A 25,867-nucleotide genomic window follows, 5' to 3' on the forward strand; every position below is an offset into this window, starting at 1 on the left:
AATCGGGGAAATATTGCCTCAGACAGTCAGAAATATTATAACTCTGATCACTTATCAGTACATGTTGATATTTTTATATCTATAAAAAGAAAACTGACACTTGTGAGACTTTATCAAAGGTGTAAGCATCACAGCAGATTCCTTTGTGTCAAAGTAACTGAGGATAAAACACAGAAAAACGTGAAGGCAGTTTTCCTGGTCTGGGATTTTATAGCAGATGACCTTATGTCAGAGATTTACAGTTAACAAACAGTCAGGTGAATAAACAACAATGAGACACTTGTGTAGGTTAACGTGCTGCACGGGTGAAAAGCTCAGAGCAAATCACACCGAACTGCAGTATTCGTTTATTTTTATAGGTTACATCGTCAATATGCAAATATAATCACATTTCCTGTTACGCAGGTCCTGATGTTGTCGGTGTGCAAGCTGTGTGTGTAAGCTGTGTGTGTGTGTGTCACAAAGTATGTGTGTTGCAGGTCAATTTCTAAGAATAATATAATGCAAGTCAACTTCTGCGGATATGTATTTCTGTGCTGGTCTCTTGTCAGTGTCACAGGGTCAGCTTCCTGTTTTAACAGAAAACTGTGTCTGGTGAAATATGTATAACATAACTTTTGAAGCATAAGCAAATAAAACAATAAAAACTCCCTAACATTCCTCCCTGTTTTTACCGTATTTCACCACTTCAATCCTACTTTATTATCAGCTAACAATCACTTGCTTATAACATTTTCAATTGTAGCATCATTCAGTATGTGTGAGTGTGTGTGTTCCTATACTAAATCTTCTTCGTCCGGTTCACCTTCTTGTGGCAGTCCAACATAGGTGATTACTGTGGCCTGTACCATTTTTGTCAATCATCGATCTGATACAGGGTAGAATGCAAGTTGAGAACATGCAAAGCAATAAAAGAAAACTCCTATCAAGACAAGTCCTTTGATCATGAGGGTCTTCCAGCTGCCGCTCAGCAGCCAGGTCAGCCAGTCCTCTGTGTTCATGACATAGTCTTGTTGCTGTGCATTACTCAGTTGTCGTAACTTCTCCAGGGCGGTGGTCATGGTCAAAGAATGCACGTTATCTGGAATATAGGTGCAGCAAGTGGTGTTGAATAAGACACAGAGGCCCCCTCTCTCAGCGAGAATCATGTCCAGGGCGACTCTGTGTTGCATGACCAACATTCTGATCGCGTCGATTTCCTCATTCTGAGCCTTGTTTATCCATGTTGAGCTGTTCAGGAAAAGTCCAAATCGGTAGTCAAGAGTCTCGATTCTTAGCATGTTTTTTCCATTCCCGATCCATGGGAAAAGTGAGTGCAGGACTTTCTGTCCGGTGGTCCACAACTTGAACTCCGCTGGCACATCACTGCCCCAGATTGGATCATGAGGTTGCACGTCATCAGTGCTCCTCTTGCGTCTTGGTTGGTCCTGATGGAATATTCTGAATGTGTGGTCTGACACTAAAATTGGGGCGCAGAGTCCGGTGCTGTTGGGTGGGATGGTGAAGTATGTCTTTGAGCCACATGCCCAAGCTGTACCCTGCACCCAATATGTGCCATTCAGGAAGTTTGTCTGTGCCTTTCTGTCCTGCGGCATGCGGAAAGTCTGGGAGCAGTTCTTGTTCATCCCCAGCTTTCTTTTGCCGTATGCGAAGGTGAAACACATTGGATGTTGTATTCCTGGTTCCCTCCTGACGTTGAAAGATTTTCCCTTGTCTTTTTAACTCAAACTTGAAGAAGAAGATGTCTTCGGGGGAACATGTTCCGCTGGTGGCTTTGTAGAATATACATAGGGCTTCGGAAAGGCTGGGTGATTTTCCATATAGGGTGGCTTGCATTGCTGTTGTTGGGAGGTGTGAACAGACGTAGCAGCCAGTGTGGTTGTCTTCTGTATGTACTCGGTTGTAGACGTACCGGTACCAGGCATTGTTCAGCCAGGGGTGGTTCTGCACTATATCCATATCCTTTAGGTGTAAGTTGTTATATGACCATTTCTTCTGCAGGTGGTGCTGTGGGTCCTCGTCTTTCCAGGTGAGTATCAGTAGGCTCTCTAGGAGCGCAATGCCAGTCATTATGAGGACAAGGTTCTTCAAATGTGGAATAATCACCTGGCTTCGCTGTTGCCAGTCTGTCGGGCGTCTCTTTTCAAGCCCCAGCGCCGTGGGCCTGTAAGACGTCGGCCAGGACCCGAATTTTAGCGTCCCTGGACTTTCAACCCTTCCTGGAGGGCGCTCTGCAGAGACTTCGACGCAGGCTTGTCACGGCGTCGGGACTTGAGAAAGGATACCACTGTGAGATGGAGCATAATATTATCATTAATACCAGTCCATTAACGGCTTCGAAGGACCAATTAAATGTCAGAGATTTACAGTTAACAAACAGTCAGGTGAATAAACAACAATGAGACACTTGTGTAGGTTAACGTGCTGCACGGGTGAAAAGCTCAGAGCAAATCACACCGAACTGCAGTATTCGTTTATTTTTATAGGTTACATCGTCAATATGCAAATATAATCACATTTCCTGTGTTAAATTGCTGTCCTGCAACCCAAAGATTCAAAGAACTGCGTGTTTTCAACAACTTCTATTTCATAGCCGGCAAAAGCCAGGACGTCACTGACACCATAAACAAAATAAACAAACCTCGACTTCAATGTACTGAACTAATGGCCGCGTCTTCAGAATAAATTCTAACGTATTATTGCTACAGAAGCCAGTATTAGACAAAATTAAATGTGGAAGGTAAAGTGGCTGCACTCTAGTCCAACGTAGTATGTTATTAGTATCTCGGTAGAGGCAGATTACTGCAATCTAGACCAACGTAGTATGTTATTAGTATCTCGGTAGAAGCAGTTTATTTAACACCCTGGAATTTAGCCTCAACTTATGTTGTTAGTATCTTGCGCCAAAAACCAGACACCGACAAATTTACTGTGAAAATACATGTCTAATACTGGCTTCTGTAGCAATAATACGTTAGAATTTATTCTGAAGACGCGGCCATTAGTTCAGTACATTGAAGTCGAGGTTTGTTTATTTTGTTTATGGTGTCAGTGACGTCCTGGCTTTTGCCGGCTATGAAATAGAAGTTGTTGAAAACACGCAGTTCTTTGAATCTTTGGGTTGCAGGACAGCAATTTAACAAAAAAAAAAAAACGCACAGACATTGTTTTCATAACCAAACTTTTTAGACCTTATTCCTAAAATCTACATAAATGCCCTCTGGGTGACATATAACACATTCTAAGTTTTTAATGGTAATCAATGGCTCCTCATAAAAATTATGCATTGGGATGTGCTCTTATTGTTGAATTGTATGGAAATAAATGATTGTTGATTGAGCATTGATACACCGAGTATTGTCCTTCCTTCAGCCCAAAGATTCAAAGAACTGCGTGTTTTCAACACCTGTTACGCAGGTCCTGATGCTGTCGGTGTGCAAGCTGTGTGTGTAAGCTGTGTGTGTCACAAAGTATGTGTGTTGCAGGTCAATTTCTAAGAATAATATAATGCAAGTCAACTTCTGCGGATATGTATTTCTGTGCTGGTCTCTTGTCAGTGTCACAGGGTCAGCTTCCTGTTTTAACAGAAAACTGTGTCTGGTGAAATATGTATAACATAACTTTTGAAGCATAAGCAAATAAAACAATAAAAACTCCCTAACACCTTAAAAATATTGTGCAGTCAAAAACAAAGTGAAGCAGAGCAAAGTTACAGAGGTTTGATTAGAGACACAGCTAAGCATTTTGAAATTTTTCATAATTTTAAAAAGTTTAAAATTTTTTTCAGTATTGAACAGCAGAAATGAGGCTTTCTTGTCGGAAGTAAAAAAAAAAACAAACAGCAGCCGACACCGTAGACTGGTGGGTAATAAATAAGCGAATAATGCAAAAAACTTTTTAGATGGTGAAGAAAATATAATCTGATCAAACATTATTCAGCTTTAAATATTGTTCAGCTTTAAAGTTACTGTGCAACTGTGTAATAAAAATGTGTGCTCACGACTTTGGCCTTGAGAGCGATAAGAAGCGATCGCCTCATCCTGCAGGCGAAAGATATCTGCAAGCGAAGAGACTAGAACACCCAAGGCCGATTTCCTTTTATGGAGTTGTTTTTCTGCTAATGCAGCACTTTCCTCACAACCCCCTCCTGTAAGTTTTAGAGAATATATACCCATCCTCACAGCAAATATTTGGAATCTTTTGATGTGAGCTGTTTTGAGAGGTTGTCTCTGTCTCAATAAAAGTTCACTGATTCCCCATCTGCAGCAGGTGTCCGGTTGTCTTCATTCTCCGCCAGCCTGGTTAAGTCTATTCCTCCTTAACATCTAAAAGAACCTATTTAATGAAGGAAGACGGGTTCACTTTGTGTTTAATATTATTCTATTGCTGTTGTTGTATTTTTTTTATATCCTTCAATTGGCGTCACGAACAGGATCCGCTCCAGGTCAAACTGGAACGGGAGGGAGGACATCGGCCGTGGTCTGAGTGAACGGAGTTTGGACAAAAGCTGTGTACACACAAAAAACAAGGTAAGCAGACCTTTTATTTCTGCTATATTGAACATTATAAAAATACTTAGTGTCCAAACTCCTAGTAATTCATAACCAAAATTGTCTGGCTTACTTAAGGCTTGTTGAGAATCAGACAAGTGAATAAGAGATAAGTGAATAAGAAATAAGTGAATAAGTGAATAAAGATAAGAGTGAACTGAGGTCTGACCACGGTTGCAGCCGACGGGTTTGCTCTCCGGTGTCGGATAAATACCTCAGTGCAGGTCTGGGACCTTGAAAGGGTTTATTAGTAACGCCTTTCTAAACAAATTAAAAGGTTAAAGGCCTTGAGAATATTTTTTAGTAATATTCTCTAAACTACAGAAGGGTTAGGAAGGCCCAGAGGACTTTATTAGAAAAGATCCTCTAAAACTTAAAAAAGAGAAGTACTGGTTGGAGTCCAAAGGACGGGTCCCTTTGATCAATAGGAGAAAACGGATCTCTTCTTAAAACCCCGATGATTTTAGTGTTTTAAATGTTTTGATGTTCTGTTTGATATTGGACACACATAAATACACGCTGAATGCTTGCTGTGGAACACTGGGCAGGACAGTTTGGTTCTCCGTTGTTCACAGATTACACAATTAAAGGAACTAGGTTCCTCTTTTGGTTAAAATAATACACCACACATAGAATTTTTTTACACATTTATTACATACATAAGGAGGGTAATGAGTGACTGCAGGTAATGTATGAAGTGTGAATGAGACGTGTGAACAAGGTGACAACCAACTAGCACCCCTATCAGGAAGCTCTAGGCAAGGTTACCCGCCAGACTCCGGTTTGGTAGAAGCTTGGTAACACCTGAAGGGATATTTCAGTGCTGACTCACCTTTAAAGCAGCGCCCCAGCTGATTAGTGCCTAACAGAGGCAGAAACCCAGCTGGCCCAAATTCTCCTTTAAAATCAATAAAAGAACACTCCTCCATTGACAGTAAAATGGATGGAGAATTAGATCGAGAAACTAATGATGATGGTTGGGGTCCCGGTGTTATTCTTAGCACATTGGGAGAACAATTAACATGTGTTGAGACAGTTATCAACTCCACACACCAGCCTAAAGAAGCAAAAAAGCAGAAAGAGTCATTGAGGAAAACAGCTGAAAGATGCTTTTAAATTAGTCAAAAATTTAGCAACACCAGCAGAGAAATAGAGAAGTGAGATAAAGTTGTTCTGGCATATGGTGTTTTCTTAGGAATTCGAGCGCTATCGGGAGGGCGTTCCCGAGGTGTGTATTGATCAGCAAGGCTAGGCCTGGGCTATAGGTGCTTTTAAATTAGTCAAAAAGTTAGGGGTAACCTCTTCTGGCATATGTCCATGCGGGCCCGTGTGTAAATAGAACATAAATTACCGGTGTGTGTAAATAAAGTGTAAAATAGTGGTATAAACTGTCTGTTGAATCACTCCTGAGTGTTGAAAAAAGGAAAAACTCTTTTCTGCTCTCTCTGAGAGAGGGGCTGTGTGTGTGAGACAGGAAGTGTGCATGCCCATAGAAGGAAAGAGATGAGGTAAACTCTGTGCAGATAGACCGAAGTAAAAAAAAAAAAAAAAAAAGGAAAAGGGTCTCTCTCTGTCTCTGTGAGAGAAAAAAGGTGGGGGCCGAGTGAGCCCGCGGGGCCGAGCGGGTCCGCGGGAGCGAGCGTGTATGCTGTATGAGGAAGAAGGGGGTGAGAGGGAGCGAGTGAAAAGAGTAATCGAGTATTTGGTGATTTTTTATTATTTCAGAGGCACTGGGTAAGAGTTTTGACTTTAGCTATGAGAGTTGTGAAAAGAGCAGGTTTTTCTTTTGTTGTAGACTGTGAGTAATCGGTGTTTTTCTGCCTATTGTGCTGCGTGGAAGACACAGAAGTGTAGAAATGTTTGTGGTTTATCTTTGTTTGACGTTTTATATAGAGTTGGTTGATTCAGGGTGATTTCTCCCGTTTAAGGGAGGAGTTGCATTGTGGTTATGTTAAAGCTTTGCTGTAGGGGTATGTGTGTGATTTTGTGCTGGCTTCGCATGTTTAAATGGATGCATAGAAGTTTGTCAGTGAGAAATTGTTATGGTGGGGTTTTAAAGTTAGTAAAGAGTCAAACAACGCCCGCTGTTTTAAAAAGGCCCAAAACATCATAAAAGACACCTCACATCCTGGCCACTCCCTGTTCGAACTGTTGCCCTAAGGCAGACGGTACAGGGCAATCAGAGCAAGGACTAATAGACTCAAACACAGCTGTTATCCAACTGCAATAACACATCTGAATACTACAAAAATGTCCACCATGCCACTCTTGTGTTAATCTATGCACGGTCTGAAGCACGACGTTGGGAATACTTAGTATTTTAAGTATTCTATCTATTTTATTGATTGAATTTTATTGTTTTTTATATTTGATATTACTAGGGATGATGCAATGATCGGGGACCATTCTTAATGTCGTCGGTCTCATGACAATGACAATAAAGTTTTTGATTTTGATTCTGATTCTGAAATACACCCTCCTCAAGAGTTCAATGATTTAGGCAGTTATGTTTATACAAATACTAAATGTATGTTTAGTGTCTTCATACAGGTGTTTTTTCTTAACCTGGAAGCCTGAGTACGGCAGCAGAAGACAGGCCAAGCTTTGGCTAAAATTCACGGCTGGACACCAGAGTTGTCCTCACCCCTCCCGGTAAAACAAAAAAGAGAGAATGTAGTTTGAGGCGGGTTTTTCTTGCTGAACTGCTCTGGGTGCTGTGTCCCTGAATCTCACCGGTGTTAACCTCTGGCGGAAGACATGGAGAAAAGGAAAAGATGTTCCTGGTAAATCACTGAAACAAATAAAACCACACACAACCAGAGAAAGATATGAGAAGGGTGAGGAACAGACACATGTGCGTGTTAGAGAAATACCTCGTTTGAGAAAAAGTTAAAGTAACCCATATACAGACGCACCCATACATGCAATGAAGAAACAGCTTACATACATGTGCACGTACATGCAAGGTTAAAGTAGCGACACTTAACATACACCTGTTTTTAAATGATATAGTTTATACATTACTGACAATTAAACGCTTTGGGTTGCAGGACAACAACGTAACGTCAAAAGACAAAGACACTGGTCTGAGGATTAAGTGAGGACACGACAAATTTAGTGGTTAAAAGGGTCGACTTGGGACATGTTTTTGTTGATTGTTTAAGACAAATGACTACTGAATGATAGGAAATTCCTTTTTAGGTTTCTAAACAGGATCTTAAGAATTTTAGCACGTACCTGTGTTGTCCTGTCAACTTGAGGGGTTATGAGTTGATTATATGGTGAAAAAAAAAAAAAAAAAAAAAAAACAAAAACAAAAAAGGGGGGAGACGAGATCTCGTTGTTTCTCCCCTCTCGGGATAACACAGCCAACACAGCACAGCCAACACAACATCATTTTCCTGTTCGCCTGTTTTGTTTTGTTTTTGTTTTTTCTGAGAGCCGAAGCTGACCTGGACTCCTACCCTCCCCTCTACCATCGTTGCCCTCTCCGCGACCATCTTTGACCCTTTGACCCCTGAAGGCCACAGCAGCTGGACTCACAACAACAACTTGAGGATGTCAACAGTGCTGCAAAAGAGTGATCTCATGCAGCAGAGACGGAGAGCACTAAACCTAAAGCCCGTTTCACTACACGGGGGAAATTCCCAGGCTGCGTCAGCTGACAGAGCTGTGACGAGACGCGCATTAAGCCCGGAGGAAAAGGGACGGTGAGCAGAAGGATGCTGACCTCTGAGAAGAGCCGAACAGCAGAGCTGCAGAAGGCCGTGGAGCAAAGTAAGGACAACAGAAACAGACCCAAAGAGGAGGGGAGGACCCTAGGCCATGCGTCAGGCCGCTGGTTTACCTAAACTACAGAACAGGAAGGTGATGAACACAAACATATACCAACACACGAACACACACTTCTGCATGCGCCTACTTAGAATGAAGGGAAACACACACATGAACACTTATGCACTTGTTGAGGGAGTAAAAACTGATACATACCCATGCACTAAAATCAAAATGTTGATTTAATTTACTAAGAAGTGACACACAATGCTCCAGCTGCTGCAATGAAGAATGCTTTACTGACAAAGGCTCAATGCTGCACACAACAAAGTCAAATACAGAATTTGCTATAATAATAAGCCCAGAGGGCATTTGTGTGGTCTGGGGAGCAGAGTCCGGAGCGGTTTGGTTATGAAAATGATGCCCGTGCGAGATATCTGGGGCTTAAGGCCTCGACTTAATTGTTTACTCTACACTAAAAAGAAAAGAAAACACTCTGAGCAGTGGTGCAGAGTGAAAACGAGGAATTAACAGTGTGAGTTTTATTTCAGAGCGCCACGTCATTGTGATGGAGATTTAATAAAGGAGGAACACACGGACAAAGAAGAAGAGAAGGGGGGCAGCCCTTGAACGCGATTGCCTGAGGCATTAAAGTTCTGTGCTAAATTCTGGTTTCCAGTGTGAGAAAAGTCACGCAGTGCCAGTAGTAGAGCTAGGTTGAGTGATGATTCTAAATTACTGTAAGTAAATCATCGTACACCGTTCAAGTTTCATGATAACGGGGATCTAGACTTTGTTGAACCCTAGGCAATTTGAACAGGTAAAAGTCGAGTGGCCAAGTAGCAGTTGAATAAAAGTCATTGAATAAGTGTTGAAATAAACTGGCAGAATTAAGAGAATTAAAACATTTCAAGAGCTCAACTTACTTAATGGTTCAATTTTGTTTCACGAACGCAAAACATATAGGTTTATGAATATGAAAAGGTTGAGGTGGTGTTGATTTGACTCTGTGTAGGTTTAGGTTGGTACTTTTATTGATGGGAAGAATATTCAGTGACAAGTCCTAAGACCCGGGCGTCTGCATTTTGTTTTTGTTATTTTTCATTTTATTTTGTTTTATGTTTACTGATTTTTGTTTGTGAATCTTACCATTTACATTTTCTTCCCTACAGGGTTACAGTTTTAATGTTTTTCTATTACAGGATTTCTGGGCGGATGTGTGAAGAAACGGTGTTTATGGGTTAGGAGTTGGGGATGCTATTACACTGTATTCTGGTGAGAGTGTTGGGGGAGACACACCCTGTCTTGAAAACTGTGATTCTTTTACAGGAAATGTTTTATAGCACCTATGGAATGAGGATGTCTGACTACGGTCAATGTGCTGCTAATGTTTGCTTTGCTTTGGTGAGAGGGGTGCAGTAGAAAACAGACAAGTGACATGACAACAAGTAATAATAACAGATAACAAATTTGGGGACAGTTTGACCTAGAGCCCACTAACTGGCCATTAGGGTCTCTCTCTCTCATTGCCCAAAGGGTGAATAAAGCAAATTGTGGCAATAATAGTGATTTAATGATTGGAGAAACCTGAACATGATACTTGTCTGTTGAGCTGAATCGTTTATTACTCTTATGATTTTCCGGTGGGACTATGAAGATTTTTTGGTACAGATTGCAGGTTGTTGCTCTTTAACTCCTAGAACACGCCCTTGGCGAGGTGGGGGGAACTGGACCACCTTTCTGTGCCCCATCATCCTCTATTAGACGACATCCAAGCTAAGTAAACATGTCTTGGCCCTTTCCCCCTGAAATGACAGGCAGGCAAAGATGTTGCGTCTTTGTTTGCTTCCTGGCCCTGGGTCTCATTCCCATTGGCATAATCCTGATCTGTGAAGGGCCCCCGACACTTCTGACACCTTAAAGTTCAAAAGCTTGGCCCCCTTCTGACAGTCCCAATCTGACAAATGTAGCCCGTAGGGTCTTGCCCACTACTTCCTCTCCAGTTTTACCATATTCACTTTTGAATGTCCTTAGCAGTTACCGTTCTGAGTTTATTTTACGGTTGATTTATTTTTTCACATTTTCACGTTTATATCTCTCATTATTATAGTATACTCTGTACTCTCCACATTTTTATCATTACTTATGCTTTTTGGTTGCTGAGTTACAGGAACTGTTAATTTTGTGTCACTACCCTGGTTGCACTAACTCGTTGTACCCTTGTGTGCAGGACAGCTGTTACTGCTTTCATCGGGAACCGAGACTGCTTGCAGCCGACCCCTGGGCAGGGTGGTGCCTGGACTCTTTTCTCCTCATCTGCAATGACAGATAAAGACAAATGATAAGACCCGAGGAGTTTTTCGAGCCAGGCTTCGACACGTCTCTGTGTTCCTTTGAATGTTACTTATTTTTGTGTGTTGACCCATTTAAGATGGGTCAAAAGGGGGATTTGAAGAAAATATAATCTGATCAAACATTATTCAGCTTTAAATATTGTTCAGCTTTAAAGTTACTGTGCAACTGTGTAATAAAAATGTGTGCTCACGACTTTGGCCTTGAGAGCGATAAGAAGCGATCGCCTCATCCTGCAGGCGAAAGATATCTGCAAGCGAAGAGACTAGAACACCCAAGGCCGATTTCCTTTTATGGAGTTGTTTTTCTGCTAATGCAGCACTTTCCTCACAACCCCCTCCTGTAAGTTTTAGAGAATATATACCCATCCTCACAGCAAATATTTGGAATCTTTTGATGTGAGCTGTTTTGAGAGGTTGTCTCTGTCTCAATAAAAGTTCACTGATTCCCCATCTGCAGCAGGTGTCCGGTTGTCTTCATTCTCCGCCAGCCTGGTTAAGTCTATTCCTCCTTAACATCTAAAAGAACCTATTTAATGAAGGAAGACGGGTTCACTTTGTGTTTAATATTATTCTATTGCTGTTGTTGTATTTTTTTTATATCCTTCAATGGGAAACTATTGCTGAGAGAGAGAGAGAGTTCTACATGAAGTGTGATTTTATCGTGGTGGAAGCAAAACAGCAAAAGTCAGAGGAAATTCGTGACGATGTTTATGTGAAGCAAAATGTGAAGCGTAGCTTGGATCGTCTTTGGCTGCTGGTTCAGTCAATATTGTTTGGAGAGAGATAAAACCTGCAGCTTCAGAATCTAGCACAAAAAGGACATAAACACAAAGCGCCTGCTGACGCTTCAAAATCAGTGAGCTGTCGGCTTTCAGCCCCGACGCCGTGTCCGCGTATGTGCCGTCGGGTGAGAAACATCTCAATTCTCCAAAAGGTGGCAGAATTTCTACCCCCTGAAAGCTGAGAACTCAGGTTATCAGGTTTCAAGGGGAGTTAAAGTTGGTCAAGTTTTCTTACCTTTTCATCAGTCTGTTTATCCACTGGTTTTTGGTTTATAAGGAAACGGGTTGTATATTTGTGCTTTCTCATAAAAACAAATGCTTATTTAGTTCTGTGATGTTCAACTTTAGTTTTTTATTATGACACCGAGAAAACTACGGTGGCCCCTAGAGACAAAGCACGTCCAAACTCCAAAACACTTACAAACTGCAAAACACGTACAAATTTCAAAGCACGTACGAGCTCCGAAGCACGTGCAAACTCCAAAACACATGCAAACTCCAAAGCACAAACAAACTCCAAAACACTTACAAACTGCAAAACACGTACAAACTGCAAAGCACGTACGAGCTCTGAAGCACGTGCAAACTCCAAAACACGTACAAACTGCAAAACACGTACAAATTTCAAAGCACGTACGAGCTCCGAAGCACGTGCAAACTCCAAAACACATGCAAACTCTAGGGGCATTGTTGAGCTCGATTTGCAAAATAAACAGGCAAGTTTGTTGCAAACACATGGAGTTGGATACCTGCGGAAAAGACCTGCAAGGATAGAACAACCACACTCATATATATTAAAATCATTTTTTAAAAAAAAAGTTCATTTACCTGTTACTACCACAAACCAAATCCGGTCGTTGGTACTTCCTGGCTTGTGTAGCCACTAGGTAACAAAAGCTCAACACTGCCCCTAGCGTCCTGGAGCACTTCCGTTGTGTTTTGGAGTTTGCATGTGTTTTGGAGTTTTGTACGTGCTTTGGAGTTTGTACGTGCTATTTCTGTAGGGGCCACCGTAGAAAACAGATCTTCACGTATAAAGACCTGTTGATGGAGATGGCAAATAGAGGAGAGAATGAGGGAAGGAGGGGGTAAGGTAGTGATGTGCGATACCACTGATTTCCTTTCCGATCCGATACCAAGTAATATTCAGGGTGGTATCGACGATACTGATCCGATAACGATACTTTGTACAAAAACTTATTTTATTTATTGTATCTCAAATTATAGCATCATAATGATTACAGGACATCAGATTACTTGTTCTTATCACTTAATAATGCAGGATTCATCATATAGAAATAAAAAAAACCTGAAGTTGTGCGCTATTTGAACACCTTGCCTGCCTGCAGCAGGCAAAGGACTCCGTGAGAGACGTCTGTCTCGCCCTAGCAGCACCTGTCCCTCTCATCCTCTTCAGTTTGCCTCAACATACGCTTGTCATATTCTGTGATATGATTTACTCTGAGGTGTTTGACAAGGTTAGTGATGTTGCCACAACCATACATGCCAACCCTCCCAATTTTCCCGGGAGAATCCCGAATTTCAGTGTCCCTCCCGAAAATCTCCCGGAGCCACCATTCTCCCGATTTTCCACCCGGACAACAAAATTGAAAAACCATATCGCAGAATTCATAGCGCGGCCCAGCCAATTCCAGTTTCCAACAATGGCGGCAGCTGCTTAGTTTTAATATTACTCTTATTTCTCTTTTTTGGGTCGCAAAAAAACTTTTAACATATTTTCAGGTGAGGATGTAGCTGTGTAAACTTCAAATATCTGAGCCGATCGACACATCATTTTCAAACCCCCGCGGTCTTTCGCTACTCGTGTTAAACATGATATATAAGTCACTTTGATAGCTTAAAAATGTTATTGTTTGGCTTTTTCAGTGTTTTATTTGTTCATGGGTAAATCGGTTTGGCTGAGATTAAAGTTATTAGATTAGATTAAATTAAATGTAACTTTATTAATCCATCCGGTGGGTTCCTCCGGGGTTTTCACACAGCTGAATAAACGTCAAACAGAAAACTGATTAAACAGAAGTGTGAGACGGTCGAGAGTTTACGTCAGTGCCCCGTTATATTTTAGATAGCGAGGAGCAGATGGCAGCATTTCACTCCACCGAGGGAGCTCGTGACGTGCTTTCTTTAGACCGCGAAGGCCGGGTCCTCAGGTGGAAGCAGCCTCTGAATTTGGACACCCCCGCTGTTTCCAGGCCAGCCAATAATAGTGGTGACATTTAATGTATTTTATCTGATAAATAAACCCTGTAAAATTTATTTATCACCCCCCACCCTAACAGCCCTTTTGAATATCTCCCTAATTCTGAGGTCTCAAGGTTGGCAAGTATGGCTACAACGCCTCACTCTTGGAGCACTTTTTTGCCACGTATCGCAAACCTGTTTGTGGAGGTAAAATACGTCCACACATGACTCCAATGACGCGCAGCCATTGTTGTGAGTGCACACGCCAGCGCCTGCGAGACATTTATACAGCTGTATTTCGCACATAATTATGAAAGGCGGAAGAGGAAGTAGTTCCTTTGAATGTAGACAATCTGAATGTTATAGTTTCTTTCCACTGTGTTCCTGTTAATGATAAACTATAAATTTACCCTAAATTACTAAAATATCGATATTTTAATGTGAGAATCGATTCTAGAACATAAATGATTGGTATCGGAGGAATCAATATTTCAGGATCGATCCGCACATCACTAGTGCAAGGAGGATACGGGTGGAGATGTGAAGGGGGTAGACGAAGGTCAAGGTCAAATTTATTTATATAGCACATTTCCAGACAGACGATGCTGCACAAAGTGCTTAACAATATAAAAACGCCATTAAAAAGAGACAATATAAAACAATGATGGGACAATAAAAGAATTAAAACAATAACTAAGACAATTAAAATAAGACCAAAATGCTTGGGTCACAGTGTGTTAAAAGCCAGGGCATAAAAATGTATCTTTAGTAGTGATTTAAATTGATTAAGTGTTTGTGCAGATCTAATCTTTAGGGGGAGACTATTCCAAAGTCTGGGACCTGCCACAGAGAAGGCTCTATCACCACAAGATTTGAGACTAGTCCGAGGGATGGAAAGCATTAATTTTGAGCTAGACCTCATGGTTTTTCCTGGAGCTCACACAGGTAAGAAGGGGCTCGGCTGTTAAGTGACTTAAAAACAAAAAAGTAAAAGTTTAAATTGGAACCTGCAGGAGACAGGAAGCCAGTGTAGAGAAGCTAAACCAAAATACAATGAATTGCAGTAGTCCAACCTGCAAGTAAGGAAGAGGTGAATAACACGTTCAAAGACATTAGTCGGGAGGTATGGCTTTACCTTGGCTAGCTGTCTTAACTGAAAGAAGCAGGACTGCACTTACCTGCACCAAGACACCAAGGTTTTTTACATGTGTTTTACAATAGGAGGTAAAGGGGCCCAGAGTGCTATCGATGTGATTATTGACTAAGTTGCCGAAAATGACAACTTCAGTTTTATTTTCGTTTAGCTTTAGAAAATTTAACAACATCCACTGTTTGATGTCGTCAAGGCAGTGTAATAAGAGCTGGGGACAGTCTGACCCTGTTCTTTGTGAATCCTCTCAAGTTATTCATATATTGTCCTGGACTTTTTTATGCTTCTGCTCAAGCTATGTATATTTGCCTTGTACTTTTTTCTTCTCTTCCTTCCTCAAATTCTTTATTCTTGTCCTCTAGTTTTGTCTTGTCTTCCTGCAATTCTTTATTTTTGTCTTCTAATTTAGTCTTCTCTTGCTCAATTTCTCTGATTATGTCCTCCAACAGTGGCTGCAGCTTTGGACTTCTTCCAAATGTATCTGCCTTAGAAAATCCTGGTACTCATTTTCTGCTTCAATTCTTGTGTATGCCTCCAGCTTTTCCTTCAAGTCATACATGTCTAGCTGATTCCCGTCTTCTAGTATTTTGTTTTCTTGTTCCAGCTTTTCATATCTTTTCTCCAGTTGCATGTATTTGGACTCCATTTCTTCTCTAAGAGCTACAAGCGCATCCTTATGGCATAAATTCCTCCTCTCTGCCAGAAGACCATTTAGGCAACTTTTCAGTTGGTACGTGCTCTCTCGTAGATGAAGGTTTTCCCTCCTGCAGTTCTCAAAAGCTCTTCTGAGACCATTGTATTCACCGGGGGACCGTACTGCCCACTGCAGTGAGGAGGAGGTCCTCTGAATCTCAGTTGATAGTTGTTTTAAGACATAGCAAAACAAACCAACGCAGTTCTTTTTTTGTTCAAGACGAATAGAAAATCTTTTTAGAGACAAATTCAAAACTTGTTTAAATGCTGTTAGAATTGTGGCGATGTGAACATCTAACCGGCGAAAACACACTAAAAACGATACCAAACACTGTGGTTACTTCACAGACTGCACTTCATCTTAACATTAAAACTTTCTATATGCAAATTAGGCTGAGACGGCGCTTGTCTATCACGTGACATCAAATCTGACTTAAAACAATTTTTTTTTTGAGTGTATTTATTTTGACATTTTCAATAAAGTTTTAATGTCTCATTCTTCATCATATTTAGGATCCTTCTTACCGAGTGTTTACATAAGGTGTCCAAGGCCAATATTTCAGAGAAAATGTGAATACTGTTTATATTATAATAGTGGTGCTTTGCTATTACTACCAGATAGTAATAGCAAATATCCAGATAGCAAATATCCATTGAAACAATGTTTAGTCAATATCAGTTGATTCTATTGAATCAACGTTGAAATCTGATATTGGCGTAACATCACTCTTATACGTCAGAATTTGATATTGAATCAATGTTGAACGCTGTTGAACCTAGGATCTTTGTAAGTCAGTCTGGTCTCTGAGTTTCCCTTTCTGTCTTTATCAAGTCTGCATTTCTGTTCCTGAATTCTGCTATATCTTAATAGTGTTTTATTCTGTGGGCATTATGTTCCGTTTTGCTTACCTTGGTTCTCCACGTGTCACTTCTTTGCCCTTACCTTATGTGCATGTTTAAGCCCTCAGTTTGCTTCTTTTCTTTGTTGCATCATCCATCATATTAGTGTGCTGAGTGTATTTCATGGTTTTTGTTTGCTTAAGACTAAACTGCAGCACTTTTAATCTAGTTCCTCCTACTGTAAAGTAGGCACTAAAGCTGATCTGCCAGTGTCTTACTAAGAGGATGGTTCTTTGGATAAAAGGGGGAGCAAGCAAGTCAATAATCAAGACACAGGGATGATGTAGGTCTAATCAGAAACTTTATTCCCAGGCCAGGGAGCACAAATAAAATAAAACTCTCAAAAAACATACTTAATAGAATGTCTTCAATATACTAATATCCCCCAGGAATAAACCCAATTTTAAAACTGCTAGAAATACAATTTTCTACGTGCACTAAAATCCTCTGATGTAACTACCCCACAAATCCAGATAAATGTTCATTTTTGGTCCACCAGCCGGCCAGAAACTCCTCCAGAGCGGGTTCCACGCCAGCCTCGTCCCAGACAGACGAGGAGGAGCCTCCTGTCCCCCTCTCGTCCCTTCACTGGGCCCATCACATCCCAGCTCGCATTCTACACTGGAGTCCATCGTGGGATGCCACCACGGTACCCCTCGCGTCAGCACAGATAAGAGCCAGAAAAATCATCCTGGAAGCGGCCCTGGCTTATAGTAATGGTGACCCTCTATCAACACAGCTGCATCCGGTGAACAACAGTAGAGACAATACTCACGAATGCAGGCAGAGGTATACCTCTGCCCTGCTGTGAAACGCACGCGCTGTCTCCTACTGTTGCCTTTCCTGCTGTTGCCGTTCCTGCTGTCGGGACTGGGTCACTGCATCACGCTGACCAGTCCATCTCCAGATGAAGCGCCGCAACCCCACGATCAGGCAGCATGTCCCTCTTTTTCACCTGGCCTTCTTGTGTGCATTTCATTTCTGGGGCATCTCTCCTCCAGTGTTCAGCTAGCTTCCTTTTAATAGGTCTTTAGACAGCTGATAGGCCACCTCTGCACACACCCGTGCCTCAGCAGGTGATCCCTATCAGCTAGCGCCCAGCCAGTCCACATTGTATTAAAACAATGTCAAATAACACACTAAAAACATGCAATACAAACAGAATAAAATCATGCAAACTACACACAAATAAACACTAAAATCCAAATAAAACCAATATAAAAGATAAATACAAATTTACATTTTTTGACATATGGTCTTCATTTTAGTTACTTGTAGACTGGGTGTGAAGTCAGGCATCTACAAGATATACAAGTGTTTATTTTTTTTGTTTTGGTTTTTTCACCTATGTTGTACGCATAAATTCAGATCATGAAAATAGATGACATGGACAAAACTACTGGGCCAACAACAAATTACACTTACAGGAGCAGCACAGCCATGGAAAACCATGTCATGAAGCTCCAGAAGGCACAGTTTTTATGCTAAGGTTGATACCAGCGGTTCAGAGCTCTGCAGTGACCGGATCAGAAGAGCGATGGCAACGTTTATGCAGTATATGCTTCAGAACTCGGTGAACCTTTTCTATAGATTTACATGGTTTACCACTTCATAGCTGAAACGCTTTAGTTCCTAAAATGCTTCCACATTACAATAATACTACTTACAGCTGATTGTGGAATATCTACAACTATCTAAGAGTGTACAATCTAACAGTCTGTAATACTTCTTTATTACAAGAATGAAGAATGGTCTTGAAAAAAAAGAAATTATCTTGTTTACAAAACAGTTAAAAGGGTTAAGGTTAAAAGTTACTACATAACAAGTAAATGAAGGAAGATAACAGAGCAGCAAATACAAATACTCTAGTAATAAAAGATACAGAAAAAAGAGATACAACTCTTTAACATTAAAGTTTTAACATTAAAACATTTCAGCTAATGTGCTGTATGTAACTTCCGCGGCTTTTTTGTCACCCTGTTGGAGAACAGAAGCAAATGATAATTAGAGAGAAAAAGCAAAATATGACCAAATTCAAAGTGAAACATGTCATATCAGGACAACAAGTAAAATGTGTGTGTTTGGTTTCAGGTCATTTAATATTTACCCTTTCAGTACACTTCTGTACAACAACTGAACTGTAAATGATTTCCACATCACTTTCACCAAATGAACTCTGGAAGAGAAGAAATATAGAAATTGGATTATTTACAGTTCTGCTGTGCTTTAACAAAAAATAGATTAAACTCTACTTGTATTCTAAAGTGTAAATGTGTAGTTGTAGTATGTTAGGACAACCTCAGGTGATATTTCTTCTGCATTTACAAATCTGGTGTGTCAGGTATCAGTGTTATTGACAAAATAACAATATTTAAATGAAAGAGAAGGGGTAGAGGTTTGAATCTTCAGAAGCAAAATACAGCTTTGTGATTCATGATCTAATTTCTTCTGATAGCTGTTGTTGTATTTTGCAAGTTATAAAAAATACAAGAACAGTTTACCCTATGAGGATTCATTTTTCTCAGACATATCAGAAATGAATCTACAGTAGATTACATATCCAATGTACTCTCAGATGACCGGTATGTTCACTGAAAATTCTTAGATTTGAATTGCTTGATGCTGCTGTAGTTGGTTACCTTGGGTGAACGTTTTTTCTTGGGTCTGACTTCAGAGTATGTTACTTCATCTCCAGCCTGCATTGAAGTACAAAACACAGTTTGAACATCTGTCAAACTGTAATTATGAAACCGTTTTACTTTCTCTATTCTTTTAGTATCATGTACGATGCCCACATAGAAATAAATCAGTACAACTTACCATTGCTGTGGCGGATGATTCTGCTTTGTTCTGCTCTAATAAAACAAAATGACTGTTACTGATTCTTTGTAGCAATGCACAATAACTTAAATGTTGAACTATTTCTAAAGATTTGCAAATAAATTTGAAATGGATTTTAATCAAATTTCTAGTAGACTTACTGTGTCTAATTATAAACCAGATGAACAGCATCACAATTACAATCAAGCTCAACACACTCAGAGGGATGATGAGGATCTTTGGAGGAAATGAAGATCTACAACATGCAGTTTATAAACAGAATTTAAATGAATAAGTAATAATAGCATCTGTAAAAATGTTTGTAGAATCTTTCTTACACAAAACATTTTACCACTAAATACTGCATGGAAATATAAAGAAATGAAGAAAAAATTATCTGACCTGTGTTCTTTATTTTCTTCTACTGTAGAAATGTTCCATTGTTCCATTGTAGTAAATGTTCCACTTCCAGTAACAGTATGAATAGTACTACTGCCAGTAGCAGTTGTAGGGGTAGTGGCTACATTTCCAGAAAGAACATCATCAGTACAGTACTGTAATGATTATTATGCTAATACCTCTTACAGTCCTAACACTTAGAATATGTAGAATTGCTGAATTTTTTTTTTTACCTGAGGTAGTAGCACTAGTAATTGGCTTCTCAGTAACAGTTAAATATACTGGTATCTGAATGTCCCCTCCAGCACACAAATACCAGCCACTGTCCTCTGACTGTAGTCCACTCATTGTCACTGTGAAAACATTTGGATCTCTCATATAAGCGGTCACTGTTGTTCCATCTATGGATCCAAATGATCCTGTCACACAGTTCCTGTCTAGTCTGCACCACTTCATTGCTCCAGAGTTACTGTGGTGACATCTGATGGTTATGCTTTCTCCAGTATATCCTGTAATCCTCTGATGATCGACGTAGACACTGGGGGTACCTTGCCGATAAAACAAATATCTAATGAATTAATTAAAAATAAGAGCACATTCAGTCTTTCTGAAAAACTTACATTTTTCTGAAGGAAATGATAAACTATTTGAAATGTGCATGAAAATAGGCACTTACCACTGATAACTAACAATCGAAAATACTGTCCATAATCCTTTCCATTATCAATCTCCACCACACACCAGTAGTCAGTGTTTTTATCTGTCAGTTCGTTTATAGTAACGGTGAAAATTTTCTGTATTTTGTCATCAGAGATTAAATATTTTCCTGAAGGGTCTGCTGTGTTTGTTTTTACTGCATAGCTGCAGGATCTCCATGTATGTCCTTCACACAAGTACTTCACATGGTCTATATATTGTGACTCATAGAGACATGGGATGGAGATAGGTTTTCCAGCTTCCACTGATACTTTACTGACTGTAGTTATGCTGTGAACTCCTGCAACAAGAACAAATAAATAAATATAAACAAATTAATAATCTTCATGTTTATGTTTAATTAAAACATTCTTCTTTCACTTGTCTCTTGTACATTTGGACACTTAGAGTATTGTTAAGTACAAAAGTGAATAACACAAAATGTCTTTAATGTAATAATCTGCTGAGATTAGTCATTGAAACATGAGGTATTTAAATGATTGCTGTGACCAACCTTTGAGCACACTGAAGAGGAGAAGAACGATGAGATGAGCAGCCATGCCTGTGAGTGAGTAGAATTAAAACACATGAACCACAGTCAAGTCTGGATCTATTTTTGAATTCGTATTTTTGAAACGTGCAAATGCAACACTTCAAACTGCCTTCCTCCTAGTTCCTCTACTATAAGCTGTATTTTTTTTCTGCTGTAGACAAGATATAAAAATTATCATCCACAATATTCAAAATCTTTATGAACTCATTTACTAATAAGAATATGCATTTTCATAATATAATAACACAGAATAACACTGAAAGTGCAGGAATTGGGAGTAATATAAAAACAAAAATGTTTAAAATGCGCTATGAGTTGTCACAAAATCTGAAAATAGAGGTTAGGATAATCCTTTGATGCTGATGCTTACAGCTTATTGGGGATAATGAGATTATTTTATTTATGTGATGTTATCACCTCTTCCTGACTGAGAAAATATAATTTACAGAAAGATTAAACAGTGTCAGCCTGATCTCACTTGCAACACAGAATGCAGCACTCAGCATTTAATCCCAGACATATTTACTTATTGAGTATAATATTTCACATTGTAATTTATTATTCTTTTAGTACCATGCTCACAAGGAAATAATTCGGTGCAATAAACAGAGTGCAGCCCTGTGGGTTTTTTTTTACTGTGACAGATCAAAATGTCCATGAAAATGGCCTCGAAATTATTGTAATAAATTTACCGGTACAATAATTATTTACCTTAAACAGGTAACACTGTGTTAAAATGTCAAAAAAAATACCAAACAACTAAATACACAAAATCTTTATTTAAAATCGATGTCATGAAAGTTACGTTCTCTTTCTTGGTTATGTTATATTTCTGGACATTTTGAACACACTGAGAGGCTGTTAATGACTGTTTTGCTGTGTTTTTGGCTTAAAAAAAAACTAATAAAAAAAATGTTTACTTCTGTTAAAGCTGTAAAGGATTTTCCCTCATTTGCATCTTTTAAGGCTGCCTTGCACCTGGAGAAAGCATGCCCTTTCAGTATTTACTTAAATTTGTATTAACATTTCAATTAAAAGCTACTTATTTTGATGAACTGGTGTTAATTGTATTTTTGTAAACTTTGAAGATTGCATTGAATGACTGGCCCAACAAAATGTCAACACCACCTTGTCCAACAAGAACTTTTAGGTTTAATCTAAAGATATGCTAAAATTTAAAGATTTACAGACCCAGAATTCATTTTTCAAAATTTCATAATTTGTAAAAACAGAGAAAAACAAAAAAACAAGAACTTCCTTCAAGTAACTAAAAATAAATCACAGTATAAACAATATGAACACAGAATAAAAACTCTGCAGATCTGGCTCTAAAGAACTTCCTGGATTGCCATGTGGGCTCCTAATGACTTCATCCTGACTCATTTGAGTGTCTCTATCTCTCATGAGAGATACACATACTTTCCCAGTGCTCCCACCCCTTCTGGCCCACAAACATCTTTCTTTAATACTTTTTTTACATGATGTTTACTTTGTATTTTTCTTTTCTAGGCTGAAACAGACAGAATACCAGGACTCACAGATAATTGGTTACTAATATTTTTATATTGATTTTTCACAAGGGGTCCACCTGAGACTGATTCAAGATTTGGAGTTAAATGTGCTGCTACCCTTTAGAATATTTCAATATAAAGTCGTGATCTGACCAGTGGAAAAACCAACATTGCCATCCAGCACATGCGGTGAAAATATGTACAAAGAACAAACACTTCAGTGTGTGAGAAACAGTGTTGATGAAGCATGTACCCTCTGTGTGGTTTGCTGAACTATAATAACCACAGAGCTATACCACATCCTCATCATCACATTTAGCAACTTAGCTCTGAGCAGAGGTGGAAAAAGTACAGACATTCTGTGCTTAAGTAGAAGTACAGATATTAGAGTTAAAAACATGAAGGTGATTTAATCAAAATGATGCGGACAGCATGTACAGTTATGCTTCAATCATAAAAGATATGAAAAGGGCAAATATTCAGCTTTCCATTCAAATTTATTACCTTTTTTGTTGCTTTTCCTTCCTAATTGTCATATTTATTTCTGTTCTCCATCAGGGTGAAAAAAAAGGTCATCTGAGTGCATTTAATCATCAATGAAATATTTCAATACTAAGCCTTTTTATCTGTCCCTAAGTTATTGGACTTACTGCTGCAATATTTTGTTTCCTGTCCTAGTGACTCTTTTCATCTCTTTTACAACAACAAAGCTTTATTCTTGCAAAGCAGGAAAGTTTATTGCACAATTTCTTTGTTACCATTTCCTTTCTTTAAGATCACGTGATTTCTGGTTTAAAAGAAATAAAGAATTATCAAAAGCATCGACACCAAAGGATAAGCCTGAACCCTATTTTCAGGATTTGTGAGAACTCATCCTGTTTAATAGATTTTTTTTTTTTACTGTTTTCGCTTCCTGCACTGTCAGTGCTATTATATATTATGAGAATGCATATTATTGTTTACTTGTAGCAATGTTGTGGATGGTAATTTTCATACTTAGTTTACAGCAAAAGACAGCAGAAAAAAAACACCTTATTGTATGACGAACTATCAGGAAGGCCGGTTTTAAGTGTTGCATTTGCATGTTGCTTAAATTCAAAAATAGAACCAGACTTGACTGTGGTTCAGGTGTTTTCATTCTACTCTCTCACAGGCATGGCTGCTCATCTCATCGTTCTTCTTCTTTTCAGTGTGCTCAAAGGTCGGTCACAGGAATCATTAAAATACTTCATGTTTTTCAAAGGTTAGTGTCAGTAGATGATAAAAATAATGGCTTTTAATAATTTTTAGTTTATTCTGTTTTGTACTTAACAACACTCTAAGCGTCTACATGTACAAGAGACAAATGAAGGAAGAATGTTTTAATTAAACGTAACCAATAAAATACTTTGTTCCTGTTGCAGGAGTTCACAGCATAACTACAGTCAGTAAAGTATCAGTGGAAGCTGGAAAATCTATCTCCATCCCATGTCTCTATGAGTCACAATATATAGACCATGTGAAGTACTTGTGTGAAGGACATATATGGAGCTCCTGCAGCTATGCAGTAAAAACAAACAAACCAGACCCTTCAGGAAAATATTCAATCTCTGATGACAAAAAAGAACAAATTTTTACTGTGACTATAAAAAATCTGACAAATCAAAATACTGATTACTGGTGTGTGGTGGAGATTAATAATGGACCGGACTGCGGACAGTATTTTCAACTATCAGTTACCAGTGGTAAGTGCACATCTCTATTAACATTTCAAATTCTTTACAATGTCGTTTTTTGGAAAAAAAAAACAAAAAAAAAAAAACATTTTTTAAGACTGAGTATGCACTTGTCATTCAAAGCTAATGAGAATCAACATGAAATCTTAATCACCTATATTCTTTTTATTCAGCACTGAAAAAAGTATTGGCATTTTGGGTTTTTTGCTTTCTTTAAACTGAATTTTACTTGAAGATACCCCCAGTCTCTACGTGGATCATCAGAAGATTACAGGATATATTGGAGAAAACATAACTATTAGATGTCACCCGAGTAACTCTGGAGAAATGAAGTGGTGCAGGCTGGGCAGGAACTGTGTGACAGGATCATCTGGATCCATAGATGGAACAACAGTGACCACTCATATGAGAGACCCAGATGTTTCCACAGTGACCATGACTGGACTAAGGTCAGAGGACAGTGGCTGGTATTGGTGTTCTGAAGGGGACATTCAGATACCAGTATATTTAAATGTTACTGAGAAACCGATTAAGAGTGAGTATTGCAAGTTATCAAAGATTTTACATGTAAATGAATTCAATACTTTTATAAATATTTGTACTTTAGGTTTGTAACTGTTACAGTACTCTTGTTATAATGTTCTACTATGTTCTACTTCTATATCTACTACTCATACTGTTGCCATAAGTGAAACAATTATCAAAATGGAACAATTCTACAGTACAAGAAAATAAAGAACACAGGTCAGATATTTTTTTATATTTATTTGCAGTATTTAGACGTAAAATATTTTAAGGGATTATGCATACAAATTTTTACGGACACTATTATTACTTGTTAAAGTAAACTAAATTATGTTCTCAACCTGTATGTTGCAGAGCTTCATATGACACAAAGATCCTCATCATCCCTCTGAGTGTGTTGGTCTTGATTTTAATTATGGTGTTGATCTGGTTTATACTGAGTCACAGTAAGTCTTAATGGAGCTTGATTTCAATCCACACTAAATTTTCTAATGAATATTAAGAACTGAATTAATAGTTAGGTTATTGAGCATTGTTACAGTGAGTCAGTAACGGCAATTTTGTTTTGCTAGAGAAGCGCAAAGTAGAATTATCAGCGACAGCAATGGTAAGTTATGCTGATTTATTTCTCTGTGTGCACGGTACATGATACTAAAAACATATTTATGGCAGATGTTTTAATTGTGTTATGTTCTTCAATGAAGACTGGAGAGGATGTAAGATACTCTGAAATTGGACTCAAAGAAAATAGTTCACCCAGGGTAAGTGCTATCAAGAAATCAAGTTTCCAATTTTCAGCAAAGATTTCATCTGAGTGCTTGCTACAGATCCAGACTATTTGATAATGAAAATCCTCATAGGGTAAACTGTTCTTGTGTGTGTGTGTGTGGGGGGGGGGGGGGGGGTTACAACTCACAAAATAAAACAACATCAGATGAAATGAGAGCATGAGTCACAAAGCTGTATTTTGCTTCTGGAGATTCAAACCTCTGTCCCTTCTTGTTCACTTAAATATTGGTATTTTATTAATTTTGGCACCCTGCGCTTGCTACAGGGCACTCAGTGTGTCTAAATGCATTGTATTATGCTCATTTCATACAGGTGGACAAAGAAGTGATATACTCTGAAATTAAACCTAAGAAAAAAAGTTCAACCAAGGTAACCAACTGCAGTGCTATCAAGAAATGTTTACAATTTTCAGTGAACATATTGGCCATCTGAAAATATACAGTAGGTGTAGACT

General features: G+C 39.0%; 1 protein-coding gene and 2 long non-coding RNA genes across 3 annotated transcripts; 2 read left to right on the forward strand and 1 right to left on the reverse strand.

Moving 5' to 3' along the window:
• The first annotated feature begins 3,906 nt into the window (after window positions 1-3,906).
• On the forward strand, window positions 3,907-11,134 carry LOC112435509 (uncharacterized). Its single transcript, XR_003024626.2, has 2 exons — window positions 3,907-4,301; window positions 4,433-11,134. It is a non-coding gene; the product is annotated as an uncharacterized LOC112435509 (long non-coding RNA).
• Window positions 11,135-18,278: 7,144 nt separating this feature from the next.
• On the reverse strand, window positions 18,279-19,485 carry LOC143421707 (uncharacterized). Its single transcript, XR_013101268.1, has 5 exons — window positions 19,387-19,485; window positions 19,226-19,260; window positions 19,045-19,101; window positions 18,513-18,581; window positions 18,279-18,382 (listed from the first exon to the last, which is right to left on the reverse strand). It is a non-coding gene; the product is annotated as an uncharacterized LOC143421707 (long non-coding RNA).
• A 4,054-nt stretch (window positions 19,486-23,539) lies between these two features.
• Window positions 23,540-24,789, forward strand: LOC111500868 (polymeric immunoglobulin receptor-like). The gene is made up of 3 exons (XM_023153435.2): window positions 23,540-23,585; window positions 23,788-24,108; window positions 24,335-24,789. Exons 1-3 carry the CDS (start codon window positions 23,540-23,542, stop codon window positions 24,712-24,714), a joined length of 747 nt encoding a protein of 248 aa, XP_023009203.2. The 3' UTR covers window positions 24,715-24,789.
• Window positions 24,790-25,867: the final 1,078 nt, after the last annotated feature.

The sequence above is a fragment of the Maylandia zebra genome, linkage group LG13, assembly GCF_041146795.1.
Source record: "Maylandia zebra isolate NMK-2024a linkage group LG13, Mzebra_GT3a, whole genome shotgun sequence".
Taxonomy (NCBI): Eukaryota; Metazoa; Chordata; class Actinopteri; order Cichliformes; family Cichlidae; genus Maylandia; species Maylandia zebra.

What these genes read in the sequence shown, in the direction of transcription:
- LOC111500868 (XM_023153435.2), top strand. Translation starts at nt 23,540, where the DNA reads ATGGCTGCTCATCTCATCGTTCTTCTTCTTTTCAGTGTGCTCAAAG. An exon ending in TCTTTTCAGTGTGCTCAAAG is followed by an intron (nt 23,586 to 23,787) that starts GTCGGTCACAGG and finishes TTCCTGTTGCAG; the next exon opens with GAGTTCACAGCATAACTACA. An exon ending in TCAACTATCAGTTACCAGTG is followed by an intron (nt 24,109 to 24,334) that starts GTAAGTGCACAT and finishes TTTTACTTGAAG; the next exon opens with ATACCCCCAGTCTCTACGTG.